This window comes from Lissotriton helveticus, chromosome 3_1, assembly GCF_964261635.1.
Source record: "Lissotriton helveticus chromosome 3_1, aLisHel1.1, whole genome shotgun sequence".
Lineage (NCBI taxonomy): Eukaryota > Metazoa > Chordata > Amphibia > Caudata > Salamandridae > Lissotriton > Lissotriton helveticus.
In genome coordinates, this window is record NC_136061.1 from 821,485,379 (window position 1) to 821,503,590 (window position 18,212).

The window sequence follows — 18,212 nt, forward strand, 5'->3', positions numbered from 1 at the left end:
GTGTCCATCTGTAACGAAACTGGTGCCCATGTAAAGCGCTCTGATACCCGATGCCTCGGGTCTAGTTCGCGCTATATAAAACTCATATATATATGCATACATTGCATCTGAATAGAACTGTTTTACATGGTCAGTGGTTCTCCTGCAAATTTGGTATGGATCTGCTCCTCGTTGACCCACATTGACCATCTCCTTTAAACCAGTATACTTTCTGTTTTATGGTACTTTAATACCTTTGACGTGATCCCTAACTGGTAGAGGTTAAAAGTGTAATAGTTTTGCAATGGAGTGTAACATCTTTGTGTTGCTGCAGGAAGCTTGGTATAATCCATGTGGACTTACACTGTGTCCCGCGTGCTCTTCAAGAACTAAAAGAGCATTTCAAGCTGTATTCATTCTCAAACATGTCCTATTTGCAGTGTCTGAAATTTTGCAAACAGGGCCAGTGCATCCACAGCCTCCTCAATGCAGCATGAACTGCCTCCTCATGTAAGCATAAGGAGAATTAAGAGACACGAGGCTCAAAACCAGCCCATCCAGTCAGTCCTGGACTGCTGGTGGGCTGGACCACTGGAGGCCGATTTTTGAAGGCAGACGGCTGCTGCTGGCGCCTCTTTCATATTCTGCATTTTCTGAAGGTAATTACAGTAGGCACAGCGGGTGCTCTCCACAAGGGAGATGAAAAAGAGAGAGGAGAGAGAAAAGCAGAAAGTGAAATGAGAGAAGAGCATGGGAGCGGGGCTGGTTTGAACATTTTTGTAATGGCAGCGTTTGGCTCCCAGTCCGGCCCTGCCTACAGTGTGATTCTAGTAGGTTTTATGTCGGCATGTCTTCCCGGCTGCTCCTCACTATTCAGGTTCCGCCATCTTTCTGATGCAATCTCTGTGCCGGGCGTTCAGTGCATTCTCCACAGCGCACAATGCCGCAAGAACAGCAGCTACTAACGACAGCTAATGCCTCAGTAAAACACTACAAGAACAACAAAGGCCTTGGGCTGGGTGCCCAGCCTAAACAGAGGAGTGGCGAGCTAAGCGCTCGCTATTTATAGCGGAGAAGCCTGCTGCATGAATACTAATTGGGGATCTATCAACGGCAACGAGAACACTGCACAGACATCAGTGGAGGAGAGATCAATCAAAGCGGAGGGCTGCAGGGAGGGCAGCCACACCACAGGCTTGTGTAGCTCAAGTGTGCGATAAGAGTGGGAGCCTTTAAATGCATGGGTAACACACACCAAGGAACTTCCAACATTAGATCAAGGGGTTCAGTTGAACAAGAGCACGAGGATGAGCTTCCGCCTGGGTCAGCACTGTTGCTGTGTTGTTCTTTGAGATAGCCTAATTTAATGTAGGGAAGATGTGTGGTTCTCTGAAAATCATTGGATGAATTCTGTTTCTTTGGGGTTGTGTAGCTTGACTCAGGCAAAGGAATCATTGGTTTCTCATAGAAGCAAGGGTTTTTCGTTACGAGGACTCACACTGGATGGAGTCTGAATGAGCCATAGGTTGTTCAAAAGGAGGAGGCTTGGGCGATTCCTCTTGAATGTCTTGGCATGGCTGGTTGCTTGAATTGCAGTTGACTGCAGTACCATTTCTATTATTCACAATGTTTGAGGTCTTTCTCAGTAGTAGGCTGTCTGAGGTGAAGTGTTATGGCAATTCATGTGAAAGGGTTTTCTTTTGTTGTTTTGGCCTGCTTTTCAGTCTAACACAGAGAGGAGAGCAGTGATACATTTTCTGGATTTGACACTATCAGGAGTATTGTATTGAGTGGTAGAATATGTCTCCGATATACCATTAATCAGACAGGATGCAGGAAACCTAGGTATGCAAGAGATTCCCACACCCTCTTTCACCACCCTTAAAATAGTGTCCGTACATCATCCAGAATGTGATTGGCTTAGGCATGTTTTATTATGTGACCCCTCATTTCTCGCAGGCTGCATTGGCCACCGCTGGAAGCCTGGCCACTTTCCTAAAGTGCTCAGCATAAAAAGCAATTCTTCATAGCCATTATCAACATCTTGTTATTCAGCTCACCATTTCTGGTGGCATCAGTGTATCACATGATCAGACTATCTATAGGCTGGAGGTAGGTACACTTATTATTATTTTTTACGTTAATTATATTTACATATTTTTTAATTGTAATGCTTTCATGTATGTTCACGTATACAGCTCCCAGATGTCTTTAGTATGGGATGCTAATTAAAACAATGGGGAGTGATTACAATGTTGAACTAGTTACTGATTAGATTTTAGCCTTATGTTGAAGGAAGAGGCACATTACCTCCATTGGGGCTCAAGCTGGTCCGCAAGGGGGGACCCATTTCTAGATTGCCATATACCAGTCTATTGTTCCCCCTTCTGGAAGTGAAGATGCACAGGACATTAGTAACTCTAATGAGTGGTGAGCGTCTGTGGGATCCAGAGTTGATTTCAGAGGATCTGCTGAAAAATGAGGAATTACAAATACTGCACCTGATTCTCCATGCGATTCATCATTATCCCCCAGAGTTTAAACCAGACCTTTCAGTTTCTGAAAGCCGTCAAAAAGTCTGGATGAAGCGTAACAGAGCGGCAGTGTTCATGCAGATCTCATTATTCCCAAGGGAAGCAACAAGTAACTGGTAACTCTCATTGTCCACCTTATCAGAATCACTGGGTTGCTCAGAATAAGGATCTTGGTAGGAATAGGGGTTTAAACAATACATTATGAAGACTGTCATTCTTGATATCTACAGTAGTCCAACTGTAGGTGAATCTCATTTTTGTAAGTCTCAGTTAAGGAAGTCTGAAATGAAAATGGATGAGAGCTTCAATTTGTCAAGCAAAAGGTTCCCCCCTCTGATGCATATCAGGTGGAATAAGCAATGTAAGCATACATGGGTGTGATGGAGAAGGGTGAGGTGAACTATTTTTATTTTTTTTATTTTTATTTTAGCGATTTGTAGAGCGCCTGGTGACCCGGAGGCATCCCCGCGCTATAACATTTGTGGAGACCAGAGGAGAAAAGGAGGGGACTTTATTTTGGGAATAGCAGCGTTTTCAGTTTTTTCCTGAAAATCAGATGACTGGGTTCCAGCCGCAGGGGGCGGGGAAGTGAATTCCACCCGGAAGATGCTTTAACAGAAAAGCGTCGGCCGCCGGTACGAGTCTTCCTGTATCTGGGGACGTTGGCCAGACGCTCATTATCCGAGCGAAGGGACCTGGGGGCCATGTAAGGGGTAACCAGGTCTCTCAGAATAGCAGGGCCAAGACCATTAAACAGTTTGTGTGCAGTGCACAGGGCCTTGAATTCGACCCTTTGACGTATTGGAAGCCAGTGGAGGGCCTTAATTGCTGGTTTGGCTGATACTCTGGAAGGGAGGTTCATAAGTAACCGGGCGGCTGCGTTCTGCGTGCGCTGGAGTTTAGCCATGGTAGCTTCTGGAGCTCCCATATATACCATGTTGCTGTAGTCCAGCCGCGCAAGGATCAGACCTTGGACCAGGAGTTTCCTGGATAGGGGCGGAAGTATTGGGAGGATCCTGCGGATAGAGCGCATGAGACCAAAACAGGTACCTGCTGTTTTGGATGCTTGGGTTTTCATCGACAGCTCGGGTTCTAGCCAGACTCCTAAGGTCTTAATTTCTTAATTTCTATGATACTAGGATACTAGGATATTGCCACCTGAGAAATCAAATGATTAAAAGGCAGTCTAGTATATCTGAACATTGGGCAGGCCTGCAGAAGAGTCACATTTTTAGCAAACCGCCTCAGTCTTACTGACCTTTAAGAGGCATAGTCTATCCCAAAAATACCAGAGTTCCCTATAGACCACTTTAATAATGTTGTTTGCTGTAGTTTGGGAGAAGAATAGCGTGTCAATGCTTCTTGGGGGGTCGGTCTTGACCACAGAACCCATCCTTAGAGTGGTTGTGCTATCTAAAATGTTTGACTTTCATTTTGCCTGTCACCGCAGACCTTTCTGGTTTGTAATCAAACTGGAACGAATGACAGTTTTTGGAAAAACATGTGGTGTAGCCGTAAGTCATGTAGCACGCATCGCCACTACAAATGTATAGAATTGCCACCAGAGCCTCCATTGACATATTTCTGTCACATGTGCTGTACATTGTTTCTCTTCCTGTGGGTCATGCTTACTAACAATTAGCTGGAAGGGTGGGTCCACGGGCGACAACTTGTAACAGTAGCTTTTCCCTCTGTGTACTGGATTTTAAATCTCAATACTCAGGCCATTGTAAAAAAAGCAAATTACAATGTCCTAAAGTTTGAGAAAAGAACAATGACTTACCCAATGGCACAGCCAGCATCAGCTTCTACTGTCCAGATACAGTTGAGGTTATGGTCGTATGGAGCTGGATACCCTGGAGACAGAATCCTTCCTGATAATTCACCCCGTATAGTGCCACCACACTCCGCTGAAAGAACGGTAAACATTTAGGGAGCAGGAATATATGTCATCTGTGGCACAATACTAGAAGACACAATTTTGACACAAAAATGTGTACACTATGATATTGCTTGACATGTCAACACCAAGGACTTGATACATTCACACATTACTCCTTTGAACATTCATCTGTCATTCAATTATCCATTTGTCCAACTTTGGGTCACCAGTCCACTCACACAACACGCATCTGTCAATTCTTCAGATAAGTCAATTTTATTACAAAACCGAAGGCCCGTATTATGTATTATATCTTTTAATGCCACTCCTGCAGCACTTCAAAGAAACAATGACATCATAAATCATAGAATTATAAACAAATTGTCATATAAATCTCTATAAAAGCTGCTTCAACCTTGGCTTCCCCTTTTTAATTTCTGGGCTTACAGTTAATTACTACTTTCATTATTATGCTTGTTTATTGGTTGTTTAATGTGTGGATGGTTGCTTCTTATTTTTGGAAGAGTTTTGTAATGGATAGGCTTCATCTTCGGCTGTTTAGGCAGACTAATTTATTTGAGAGGATGTGTGCCTTTTTAAAACCCTGATAATGTTAGAAATGTGTTTTTCTGTTGGTTCCTTACATTTATAAGAGTGTGCGCTCGAGGGTGGTCAAGTGGGCTACTTTTAGTTGTTTATAGGCGTGTTTAGAATCTTTATAAAGAAAGGATCTTTTAAGGATAACGTGGTCTAAAGCCTTTTGGGTATAAAGTAGGGGTGGGTGATAATTTCCATATCGCCAGCGAAGTTTTGGCCACTTCGCATTACACTTGTAACATGGAGTTCCAGTCAAACTCAGCCAACCACTGCAGGTCACAAGTTTTGCTTGCGAGCAGCTCACCAACGGTAAGTTGGCGAAATTGTGCGAGAATTGGCGTCCCCTAACATGATTTCTGGCACTAGGACGGCACTTGGTGAGATTTTCTCAAGGCAACCATTCATGAACAGAAAGCTGCTGCTCAAGTAGAAAGTCTACTCAAGCACAGCAAAGAATTTGTGCCCTCAAGCGTGCCGCGTGGTACTGTCCACACTTTTAGAGAAGATGTTTTTGGAAGGGTAGGTAGGAGGAGCTGGCTACTGGCTGTGGACTTCCCAGGTTCAAGTTATACTATCAAACCAAAGTTACAGGCGGAAGCTTCCAATCAACAAGCAGTTTCTTTCCCCAGTGGGGGACAGCAGGAAGGAATAGAGGTTCAAAAGAGAGAGGTGCGGTTAACAGCAGTTCTCAAAGTGAGTATGTGCACCACTATTCCTTCATTCCCCATAAAGGTGAGGGGTTGGTTGAAATATATTAGCAAGGAAAAGCAAAATCTCACAGGTGATCAGAGGGTGTTGGAAACAGTCTATAGTTACGTTATTGAATACACGACAGGTAACCAAGAGATTTGGCATTGAGGAAGGATCACACAAAGTTGGTGGAATCAGAAGTCAGACAGTTATTGGAAACAGAATCTATTGTTTCAGTACAGGATGGAGTCACAGGATTTGTGGGTACCCTCTTTTTGGTGGAGAAAAAGGAAAGGGGTTGGTATCCTGTGCTAAAGTTAAAGGAATTAAACAGATTCTCAATTTACAGACATTTCAAGATGGAGGGTATCATTATTTTGAGATATTTTTTACAGGATACAGCTGACTAGGGAAGTTACATTTACAAAATCTAGATTCATGCTTAGAAATAGCTATGGAAAAGTAAGTTTTAGATTCAGACTATTCTCCTTCAGTGGTGCTGTCCAATCGTTGTCCAAAGTTTGGGTCTTAAATCTCTCCTACTGGTCTAGCATTTTACACGTGTAAGCATTTTTTGGCATATCAAATTGTAGATGACAATAAACATTTAACCTCTGAAAATTCATGGAGATTTACAATTTATTACAGTTTTTAAATTTCTCTGATAGGTAAATATACATGGAGTGGGCCTGATAACCCTCAGAACCTGGTTCTATTACCTATAAAATTCCCGAATGTTTCTATTGTGAAGACATATTATCACCAAAAAAAGATTTTAAAAAACAATTTTTCGATAAGGGGGAAAGACCCCCCCTTAGACGGGCAATATAGTGACTTGCAACAACACACCACTTAGCCATAAACAAAATTATATTTAAGAATTCTAACACAACAACAATATATAGAAGGGTGTTCCACAAAGTGAGATCAGCATAATGCTGAAAGTGAGGTCAAAAGAAAAGACAAGTGCATAACATATTTACCAATAAACGCCTGTGAACAGTTATATACAAAGTTTCACAAAAGGGGAAAGTTATAAACTCCTTGTTTAGCCATGTAACAATCAATTTGCATCAAGCTCCTAACTTAATTAGTTGACGCTTCGACCTACGTATCCTTTGAAACCAGGTCTTTCTCAGGACAACACGAAAGGGATGCACCCTCAAAAACCACCTAATGGTGAGCGGAGGTTTTACTAAAGGGCCTTCTTCCTAGTAGGCATGCAGAACTGGAACCATCTGCTATCATGAAATCTGGGCCAACAGACCTCGAAGATACACTGTGCTGAAGCTTACGATTAATGGAGCTGCAAAAATCTTTCTCTGATAAGCAGATACATTTTTATGGAACACAAAAGAGGGCAGGTTGCACCAACGTACCTTCGACTTCCTCCTTTTCATTCCTAAGAGTAACAGGTTAGTCGACCGTTTGCCAAGAGGGTCAAGATTCTTGACTAGTTCTTTACTGGCACAGCTCAATAGAAACTGAAAATCATTATCTAATGGTAGTTTTAATTTGTTCTCTGTGAAATGAGTTAATGTTGTCAGTCCAGTTACCTTTTTGCGTACAAGAGTATAGCTACAGTTCACATATATGTACAGAGTTAATTGACAGGAATATGGTCCTAACGATGGGCTAGTTGCATAATGAGGGTGACTGAACTACCACATGCAATTTTATGCCATTGAAAAGGCAGACTACGTTTTAGTTTGTAACTCTATTTGAACCACAATCCACATATGCAACTCCTGTGACAAAGTAAATGAGCTTTTACTAACTGCTACATGATGCAGTGGTGGCCATGATCTACTATCTGTAAGCAAGTAATACTTTGTAATAGTTTGAAGGTTGTGTTAGTTTGTGGAGAAAACTTGACACATGATTAGGGTATCCATGACTACATCCTATAGGACACAGCACATTATTCTAGTGCATGTATACTGATTTACTGCCATCATACAATATTGAAGATGACTTATTCATGGCCACGGAAAAATGATATGACAACTGCAACAATATATGTTTCCACCTGGGTACTAGTTATGGCTTGGTCAGCTATGCCACCAAAGTTTACACGTCATGCAATAAAAAATGTTTGCTTAAGTAAAGGCACAATGTAAACATAAAGAAGGAAAGAGCAGCTCTTCATTCCCAGAGTCTACTTACAATGGATTGCGCCAAGTAGCAGTGTTGGGGACACATACCCTCAGTACATTTACACCACAGTTATCCAATGCATGCAATGATGGCCGGAGCACGCCAGCTAGTCAAGACATCAACACAAGATAGATTTGCATAAAATAATCTAAATAATGATCGTGTATGATTGTCATAAACTCAGTCACAGAATTATGACTTAGCACACGACAATTCGAAATTGTTGAGTACTTGTGCCATTTCAGCCTTTGCTAATATTCCACATTGTCACCATGGCATACAGAGAAGCTGTGATGAGGTCATTCACACTGCTTTTCCAGCAGTAACTTGGATTCAAACAACAATGTCAATCTTTTGCCAAACTCTACATCAACTCACCAAACTGCTCAGATAGACAGACAAAAGGAGAGGAGACTGAAAAAAGTGGTTTAGCATTGTCACCGTAAGAAGGATTTGTGTCTTACCTACGCATACAGGGAGAGGCTGGTCCCACGCTCTGCGCTCCCCAGTTAGGCAGGTCAGGACTCTACTCCCACGTATGGAGTATCCTGGATCACAGCTGAAGGAGACGGAGCTGCCGGCAAAGTGCCCTTCATCCTGGACTTTGTAGCCATACTGCGGTACACCTGGGTCTTCACATTTAATCAGCTCAAAACCTAAGGAGTCACAGAGACCAAAACATGTCTTAAAACAGCTTTAGAATTTGTTGCCACTTAACAAACACAAATAGGCCAACCTCATGCGCATGAACATTAACAATTCTACAATGTACCACTGGTCAATATCTGAGTGTGGTAGGCAAAGCACTTAGCTAGAAAGATGTAGCTGCAAAATGATCTCATTTTTTTGCTTACAGAAACACATCCTGCTAGATAGAGTAATGAGGTTTACTCAAAAGGACTGACTGTCCCAATTCAAGTCACCCTCGTTATAACATAACAAATGGGCGCCTCTGGCATTGACATATTGACAGAATTCCCCATGGTCAGACAGTATGTGAGAGGTTAAGGTGAGAGTGTATGGCAATTCTGCAAGCACTACATTTGGATCTGCAACCACAGGACATCTTGCTGTGTGCAACTTGTGTCATACTTACTGTGTCTCCCAGAAGTTCCATTAGCACTGGGCACTCAGTCTTCCCGCTTCATTTATTTTCTTCCACAGCCCTTATTGCTCGTTGCATTGTATGGGCAGGGTAGAAACTCTGCACACATAATTATCTTTACTATGGGGTAAGACCACACCAGTCATAATGAGTCACACCCCTCAGAATGAAGAATAACTGTGGATACGTGACTATCAAGTGCTTTTTCGAGGTGTTTAATGCCCACATTTACCATCTGCTCTGTGCAGGTGCTAAATATGTGTGGGGTTGCAATGAAGGAAGGCATTAAGAAGTGTAGGGCAGGGAAGGGGCAGGTAGGAAAACTGTTTGGGTCGAGTGGAGGACAAAGCTTGACTGCAGTTACAATCAAATTGCATGAGATTACACTGGCTAAAATAACTTGCAGGTAAAAGTAGGTCCACTATTCCTGCAGGTAAGAAAACTGAGTGGGGGAACATGTGGACCCTCTGGGGACGTGATATGCCATCTGGGGATACCCTCCGCCTGACTCTTAATAAGGACTTAAGTACCTCATTATCAATACCTATCCAAATAACATTATCAGTGAATGATTATTGAACAAAGGCGCAGCTTCGGAGGGGAGAGGTGTATGGAGAGGAATACCTCCTCAATAATTTTTAGAGTCGGACAAGACGACTGCCCTTGCCCTGGTCGAGGTCAAGTCCTTTCCTCAACCATCATAGTAGTAAGCTTTGTTTGTGTTTACCCAACTACCAGTATTAGACTGCAGGCAGGGCCCAGGACTGTTAGCCACCAGTCGGATTTTGTTTCAATATAAGCGTGTGTTGGTACAACAGGTCTCTGCCTGACCCTTGCAGTGGATGGATGACCCCCTTGTGACCCGATGCGCAAGTGTGACCATCGGGGTAGAAGCAGCATGCTAGGCGATGGATCTTGTGCTGCAGCTATTCAAGAAGTCGAGTCTCACTTCAGACTCACTATGCAAGCAATAGTTTTCAAGCACCTTTGCCTTTAAGATCAAGTCAGACTTGTTGTAGCAGCCCTTGATGCAGCAGTTCCATGTAGAAATATAAATATGTGTTTTACTGGTGCTGCTCATCACGACTCGGATGGTCACTGCATTAACTGCATTCATGATTATGTGTGTAACATATGGGGGCAGCTTTGAAACATCATGAAATTGCTTGGAATGTTACTGTGGTTGCTTTCTGTGCATGGAACATGCGAGGCAGAAGATTGAATCCTTATGGGTTTTCAATCAATTGGTTCAGTTGGTTAGTCACAAACCCCAAAAGTCTTTTTGGTGATATCTGAATGTTTTTTACTAGTTTATAAACATATATTACACATTGGCATGTTTCAATTAGTGCCATTACGGCAGGTTCTTTTCCTGGCTTGCCTCTGCCATTTGCATAGGGTCCCTCCTTGAATTATTTCCATCCTGTCCACACAAGGAAAAGGTGGGTTGGATCTTGTTGCTATTGAGTTAGGGACAAGCTTCGCCCTTTGTTAACTGATCTTTGCATATAGGTTCGAGTAGCAGGGTGTGTGTTGGTGTTCCGGTTCACATCTGACATCCTGTTGAAGAGGGTGTTGAAGGTGCATTTCTCCCACCCTGCACCACTGTTTGAGGTGGATCCCAGCAGGCAGATTTACAAGCCCCTTGCGTCACTCTTGCACCACTGTTAAGTCACTTTTTGTGACGCAACAGCTGCATAAAAATGCAGCCCATTTACTACGTAACGTGTCTAGGGAGATGCGTCACACTGTAAAGCCCTGCGTCACATTATACCTGCGTCAGGTATAATGTATGTAGGGTGGGCAATCCCACGCAAAAAAGCCTCGTAGAAGTGACACAGTGAAATATACAAGATTTCACTGCCCCATTTCTAGGATGCCACTGCGTCAAAACCTTACGCCTGCTTCAAGCAGCACAATGAGGATAGGCCTCATCATGCATTGCTGGAGTTGCATTGTGCCTACAACACGACTCCAGCAATGCGTGACTTTTGCGCAAGCAGATGCATCAGAATTTCAGACGCATCTGCCAATCTGCATCAGGTATAATGTATGTAGGGTGGGCGATCCCACGCAAAAAAGCCTCGTAGAAGTGACGCAGTGAAATATACAAGATTTCACTACACCATTTCTAGGACGCCACTGCGTCAAAACCTATCGCCTGCTTGGAGCAGGCGTAAAAAGTGACGCAGCACAATGAGGATAGGCCTCATCATGCATTTCTGGAGTTGTGTTGTGCTTTCAACACTACTACAGCAATGCGTGATTTGTGCGCAAGCAGATGCATCAGAATTTCAGGCGCATCTGTCAATCCTTGCGCCATGGTGCGCAGTATTGAAAATACGGCGCATCCATGGTGGCGCAAGGGTTTCTCAGGGTGGCGCAGGGAAAGTGCCGCATCTGTAGAGATGCGTCACTTTCTTGTAAATCTGCCCCCAGGTCTTTAGCTCTGACCTCTGTTTCCACTTGGCCCATCCTCTTCATCTATCTTCATCTATATTAGGGCACTTATGTGTTGAACATGAAGTCATGAGGTTGCCGTGGAATACTTGGCTTGAACTCAGGGTATCAAATAATCTACCTTAAAGTCATGTTCTTATCATTACAAAATCAAAGCTTTCAGTCAATGTAGAAATCGGAAAAATGAGCTCCAGAAAACCTCAAAGCGGCGGAGGGAAGGGTGGTGAAAGTAAGGGGAGGAGGTATTACGTAGTGGCATTTGTAAAGAGCAGAATCAATGACAGTCTGCCTGTGGCAAACACATTCAGCTCTTAAATAAATTGAGAAGGAAAATATGATAAAACTGTTTTGCCTTACTTAAGTTGTTATAAACGCCATTTTAAGACAGCTCACTGCTGAAACTAATGTGTGCCCAGCAAGTATCAGATTATAATACAGGTTAGATAGCTCGGATGCTTAATGCAAACAATGGAGAGATCTGCATGTTAGCCATGGCCCCAGTTGGGAATCTCAAAATAGCTTTGAAGTTGAATGTGTCTTCTGTAGAGCATTATGTGCAACTTCAGATGTACACAAGGTATGATAGCGTAGTGGGTTAATGTGTTTTTTGCTAGAGCACCACAAGAAGTTTTGCAGACTCTGCCAACAGCCGCATATAACCATAAAGGTAACTAAATGTTTTGTATTTCTATGGTTGGTAGTGTGTTTTCTTGGGTGGTATTCACATTGGGAAACATCTATTACAATGCAGGCATTACGATGTAGTACCTTTACAACGGAGTCAGTACCACGAAAGCAACGTTACCACAAGTTCCATCCCAACTCCTGTCATTACAACGAATTGCTTTAGGAAATGCCGTATTGGACTTGTGTTGGATTTTAAGTCCAACACCTTCCCTACTGATACACTGACTGTTCCACACTATTCCAAAGTCCAGCACTTCCCTAAAGCAAGTCGTTGTAATGACTTGCATTGCAATGGAACTCATGGTAACAACACAGTTGTGGTATTAACTGAGTTGTTAAGCCACGTGTGGTTTTGGCATGTGTGGTAACAGATGCTATTCACTAACATTTAATATTAAGTGGCATAATACAGTCTGTTTGGACAGTAACGCCATGGTGCCGCCAGATGAACACATACTGCAGACACATTCAGTGATCTGCAGGTCACAATTTTGAACAAACTCTGAGATGAAGCTGGTGTTACTATCAGCACATAAAAAAGGATGAGTTACACCTCTTATTCGCAACACTTGTAAATGCAACAAGAGAGCGATATATAAAAATAACCTTTAAAATCTGTTTGCCTTGTGGTAATGTATGTCTTGACCCAGCTTGTCTTAGTTCCCTAATGGGCTGCTCAGCATGGAGGAGATGTGAGGCTCCCGGTGTGCTCTCACCCGGATCTCTTACACCCGCGGCCTGCCCAGTAATACATGAGAGAAAGACATTATGTTTTTCCATAATGTTGGCGTTTTGCAACCAGTCCATGTTTGGGAGGGAAACAAAACCTCCATCCACCCCTGCAACTTACTCCTCCACACAACACATGGGTACCGCTGCATGTGTCCTTGTGTTGGTACTCCCTGCTGGGATATAGATGGGAGGATGTGTTGGAGCTGGGCTGGATCCAGCATAGGAATAGCTGCTTGAAATAATCACAGCCACTGGCAGAGCTGCGAACAGACCAGCGTTTGTCACCCACTATGTCACTCTAAACAGAAAACAGCCATATGCATATGAGCCTTGATCCCACTCCAACTGGAACAGTCCAGCCCGAACTGCTTTGCCTGGTCCCCTTCAGACAGCAAAAATAATAGACTGGAACTCAGCCCAAATGATTGTCTGTGACTGAGATTTATTTAAAAAAATTATTCCATTACCTTGTCCTTTCTTGCAGTAGATTCCCTCCGTGTGATGGGTATGTCTAGCTGTGGGCCCGTGCATCTGGTCTAAAGGTATACCTGAAAGACGAGGCCAAAATAGGCTGGAACCTGTCAGCGGTTACTCATCCTAGTGGCTTGGATTAATTGGGATATTCCTTCTATCAGTTTGTTGACAGCAGCAACAGTGATAAGTCTGGTGCCCACTCTTTTCCAGCTGAGGTTCCTGTTGCATGCCCGCTTCTGTCCTCATGAATTAGGAATGCTACAATGCTTGTTGGTAAATCTTAGGTTAACACCCCCTTTAACATATTGCATGTCTAATTAAAGACATGCAATATATGACATTTTATTTGATTGAACAGACTTTAGTCAAATAAAGGAACACACCATAGAAGACTCTCGGAGTGGCCAATGTGTCTGACAGTCAATGGAAAATGGATACTTTACTGCCCATTGGACTACTATGACTCGCCACTATTACCTGAATTATATATAATTTAGAGTCACTGCATGATGACCCTTTGAACTGGCATCATCGAAGGGGAAGCCTGCACTGCATTTGGGACATATGGCTCTGAGATTTACAAAATGTTTCTGTAGACTTGGCACACAATGGAGAACTTTGTCCTTAAGGAAATTGTGATAGTTTAAATACAACCACAAAATTTGGATCATGCACCGATTAGCACGATTAGCATTATAACGACTTCTCCAGTCAGTGTTTGCTGGGTGTGATGAGCATTTAGGAACCCCCACTAAATAAATCCCGATATATCCCATTATTGCCAAAACCGATAAGACTGGAGAGCCGGAGCAAAGTCATTCACATGTGACTAGCTACACCTTAGGCCTAGAGGCCTTTCAAACGCCTCTGCCTGTTTGGAAATCTCAGGATTCCCCAAGTGACCAGATTTCCTCTGCAGCATATAAACGAAAATGGAGATTTGGCACACTACAAAACAGACAAGTTACTACGTAGGGTTTAATATTTGGGAGATAAAAGGATAGTGTCACATAAAAAGGGCTCCAAAGTCCTCTGGGTTATAGAACACATCAGAGATAAAAATCAAATATATGGTGTTGTAGGACCCAGCACCTTTTGGCATGCTCTCCTCTGACCTTTTTGGCTTCCGACCTCCTGTTTGGACCTTCTTTTGCTGGCATAGGACTTTAAGCGCTTTGGCACTGCTATTTAGTGCCAACGCAGTATGCTTCTCATATGCATACTGGTGATTGATGTAAACATGATTGCCTGATTTGAGTTAGCTATAACTCCCTTGTCCAGTGGTAAGACATATATCTAGGGCATGTAACTCAAATGCCCCTCTGTGGGTCTGCAGCACTGGTTGTGCCACCCACGGAGATAGCTCTTCAAAAATGTCACAGGTTTGTCATGGCGAGGCCTGTCTGTGCAGGTTACTGTTACTCGGCGTGGCATTTAAAAAGCTACTTGCCAAGATTTTGCACACCTCTTGCTACATCGGAGTACTCCCTGGGGGCAGGGTGCAGTGTAGGGAAGAGGTAGGCCCATACCAGATTTTGTGCATATCCCCATTTAGATACATGTAGTTATTTTAAAAATCTGGCATGGATCTGGCCCTCCACGACCGGTTTGGAGAACCCTGAGGTAGGGCATGTGCATGTGTGGGCTACATGCCATAGTAGTGAATAACACTAGATGGTGTGTTCAGGACTGTGTGGCCTGATTCTCGCATTGATTAACATAAGGGACCAGTGGAAAGGCTATTGAGCAGCATTTCCTATGTGCAGAGGATTAGCAGTATAGTGTTTGATATTAAAGAGTTAGTAATGGCACATCCTCTTTGGTCATGCGACTGGATACAACATTACTAATGTGGAATTGCCACTTTGGGAAAGCGGGTATTTCTGTGCTTGTGGCTGTGTGTGCCTGTCAACTTGTCCCCAATCCACATCTGGCTGCTGCGGGGACTGGTACATCTGTGCATTCCTGACTGAAGGCCATAAACCAGAGCTCAAGGGAAACTGCAGACCTCTGACTCTGATGGGCCTTCCTGGGATTAATACAAGGGGGTGGATTCAAGGGGCAGGGTCTTAGCCCCACTAAAGATATTGATCTAGCTGCCCAGGGTGGGATGGCAGACAGGACAAAATTCAAAGGTGGCCTTTTGTACTGATCTCATCTTCAAAGGCCATTGTGGGTATAACTACTGGGGCTCTGCCCTGAGGAGTTTGAGACACTTTTGGGACTAGAACCATACAATGCTGGTTGACACTGGGATATCGACAAGTGGAACCATTTGTGCATGAGCGACTGCAACTGGATTATCCAGAGACTTGTTGTGGCCTGGGGCTCGTCTTGCTCTAGGACGGGGACTATCACTTGCTGGATTTTGCCTGGAAGTTGCTGGCCTGCGGCCTATTGTGTTGGCCTGGGTCCCAAAGGACTCTCAAAAGGCCAGTTGGATGGCCTCTTGTCCACGAGGTTCCCAGGGACAAAAAGGGTCTCTCCATTTCCACAAGATCATACGGACCGAGAAAGGTGCGGCGAAAACGGATAGAAGTGATCGTTGGTTGGGACAAGGACTGTCCTGACGTATGATGTAATCACACTGTGCAAAGTAGTGTGCTCGTAAAGATCAGCAAACCACTGGGGGTGCCAGAATGTGAGGAGTTCGAGGAGCACTGGGTAAGTTTGCCGAGTCCGAGTGACCCTTTTTTGTAATTGGTAACCTGTGCTAGCTTGCACTCCGTTGCGTGTGGTATATGAGGGTTGTTGGGGGAAGTGTGCTGAGTTTGAGGTATCCAAGCTGGAAGTCTAGACTAACTCTGACCTCCAGATCGAGAGGATGACAGTGCCTGATATTGCGTCCTCTGTCCAATAACTCCGGTTCCCTCTCCTCCTGGGTTTATGTTGCTTACTTTGTCCATGTGTAAAGAGTCGATAAAGGGCAGTGATTGGCCGCTGGCTGTCTGCCTCTGTTAGGAGACTAGAATTCGACTATTGGGTGGAGACTGCACTAAGTTAATGGACGGGCCTTGACTTGTGCTCATTAGTGCAGCCTTGACTTTGGCTCCTGTAGGATAATTGGACAGAGCACATGATGACATTTGAAGTTATAGCTGGGGATGGAGGTGGTGCATCAGTGCATGTATGTAGCTAGACTTACTTGTATACTGCAGCTCAAATCCTTTGCTTGTGTTCTCAGCGTTTGTGATAAATTCCAGCCATATAGTGCTAGACGTGCTGTTTAGCGTCATCCCCAGCATGTCTGTATGGCTGAAGGTCCCCAACAGCCGAGCTGAGTTATTTCTCCCATCATAGACCTAAACACACAAAAAGTACACTTGTCAGAAGCAAGTAGTGTCTTCAAAGTAACCAGGTGTAATGTAAACATTCAACACACCACTAGATTCTATCACCAGAGTTTCCTATGTCTCTCTCTCTCTCTCTCTCTCTCTCTCTCTCTCTCTCTCTCTCTCTATCTCTCTCTCTCACACACACACACACACACACACACACACACACACACACACACTGTCAAAAAATAGCTTTGTCAGAGACCAGAGTCCTATAATGGATATTTTTCAGACAACTGCCTTTTTGTAATGATGTTTTTCACTTTTAATGCAAGAGCACTGACTCCACAGTGACTATGTTGTATGTCTCCGAGGGTCATCCGCGTGACTTCTACACGGCAGCGTAGAGATGCATAGAAGTCGTCCTCATCTCTGGTGGCTTCCACAAGTACGAGATCCATTATTTGGCTGAAGTAAATCTGTTTTTTCTTCCAGATGGGGTAAATTGAACATTTACTTCTTACAATCTAGGTACTTTTTGTGTGATGTCGTCTCACAAGCAAGCAAAACAATGCTGAACACGGACACTGTCCCCCATAGAAGTGGTAAAGCCAAACACTGGTGTGATACAATATCTATTTTAGCATTCTGGGGAATTACTGGAGAAGAATATAATGTTCCAGTCATAAAACCATTCATTAGTAAAGTCCACGTAAGGAGGGAATTTTACTGGTCTGATAAACATTAAACGCACATGTACATGTACATGTATTTATATAGCGCAAATCACCGACACGGTATCTAAGCGCTTGCTTAGGGAACCCGTCCTGGTATTCCCCTGTGAGATACCCCGGCAGGGTATCCACAAGGTGAAAGCCAGGCATCCCGCTGCGAGGGGCTGTAGTGGAGATTAAGCAAGCTATTGCCCAGAGTCGCAGAGTGTGACCCCATGAGTCGAGTAGGCACCGGAGCGAGAATAATCGAGTCCGTGGAATTTTAGAGCCGAGACCCGCCGAGGCGGGGAATCGAACCCTGGTCCACGGCCGATCTCAGCTTCCGGGTCTGCCGCCTCTAACCACTGAGCCACACTTCTCCACATGTCTTCTGAATGGCTGTGCAATCGTGAATGTACCCAGAGAAGGATCAGAGGGGTATTAGGGCAACATGCTATGCAACGCTGGTACACAAACACAGAAACCAATAGACATCTTGAAAGAAACCTAGGGGCATATTATCAAGGGGCTTTATCTCTGCTTTTTTGGCTTTAAAAGCCAAGAAAGCGGAGATAAAATTATCTCCCTATTACCAAGCTGTCGCTAACACCAGTTAGCGACAGCTAATAGGAGATAGTGACCATCTTGGGCCCCGCTTTGCATGTCAGTGATATTTATCACTAATGACATGCAAAGTGGGCGTGCCAAGATGTTAGCGACTGAAAACAGTCGCTAACATCGCTATCTCCTAATACCAACTTTTGGAGATATTCGCGCTAAGCGCGAATATCTCCAAAAGCTAACACTTGCCCAGGAGCAGTTCTTAGCCATGTTATCCAATGGGAGGTGGATAACATGGCTAAGAGCATTTGCTCGATAATGCATGAATATCGCTGACTTTTCAGCGATATTCATGCATTGCGGCCG

General features: G+C 43.9%; 1 protein-coding gene across 1 annotated transcript in view; it reads right to left on the reverse strand.

Annotated features, from left to right (window-relative positions):
- CSMD2 (CUB and Sushi multiple domains 2) overlaps nt 1-18,212 on the reverse strand; it is a 607,842-nt gene that overhangs the window by 321,141 nt on the left and 268,489 nt on the right. The window contains exons 18-20 of the mRNA XM_078683053.1: nt 16,443-16,599; nt 8,304-8,495; nt 4,297-4,423 (exon numbers count right to left, since the gene is read on the reverse strand). Of these exons, the coding sequence (XP_078539179.1) occupies nt 4,297-4,423; nt 8,304-8,495; nt 16,443-16,599 (476 nt within the window). The remainder of the gene's footprint in view (nt 1-4,296; nt 4,424-8,303; nt 8,496-16,442; nt 16,600-18,212) is intronic.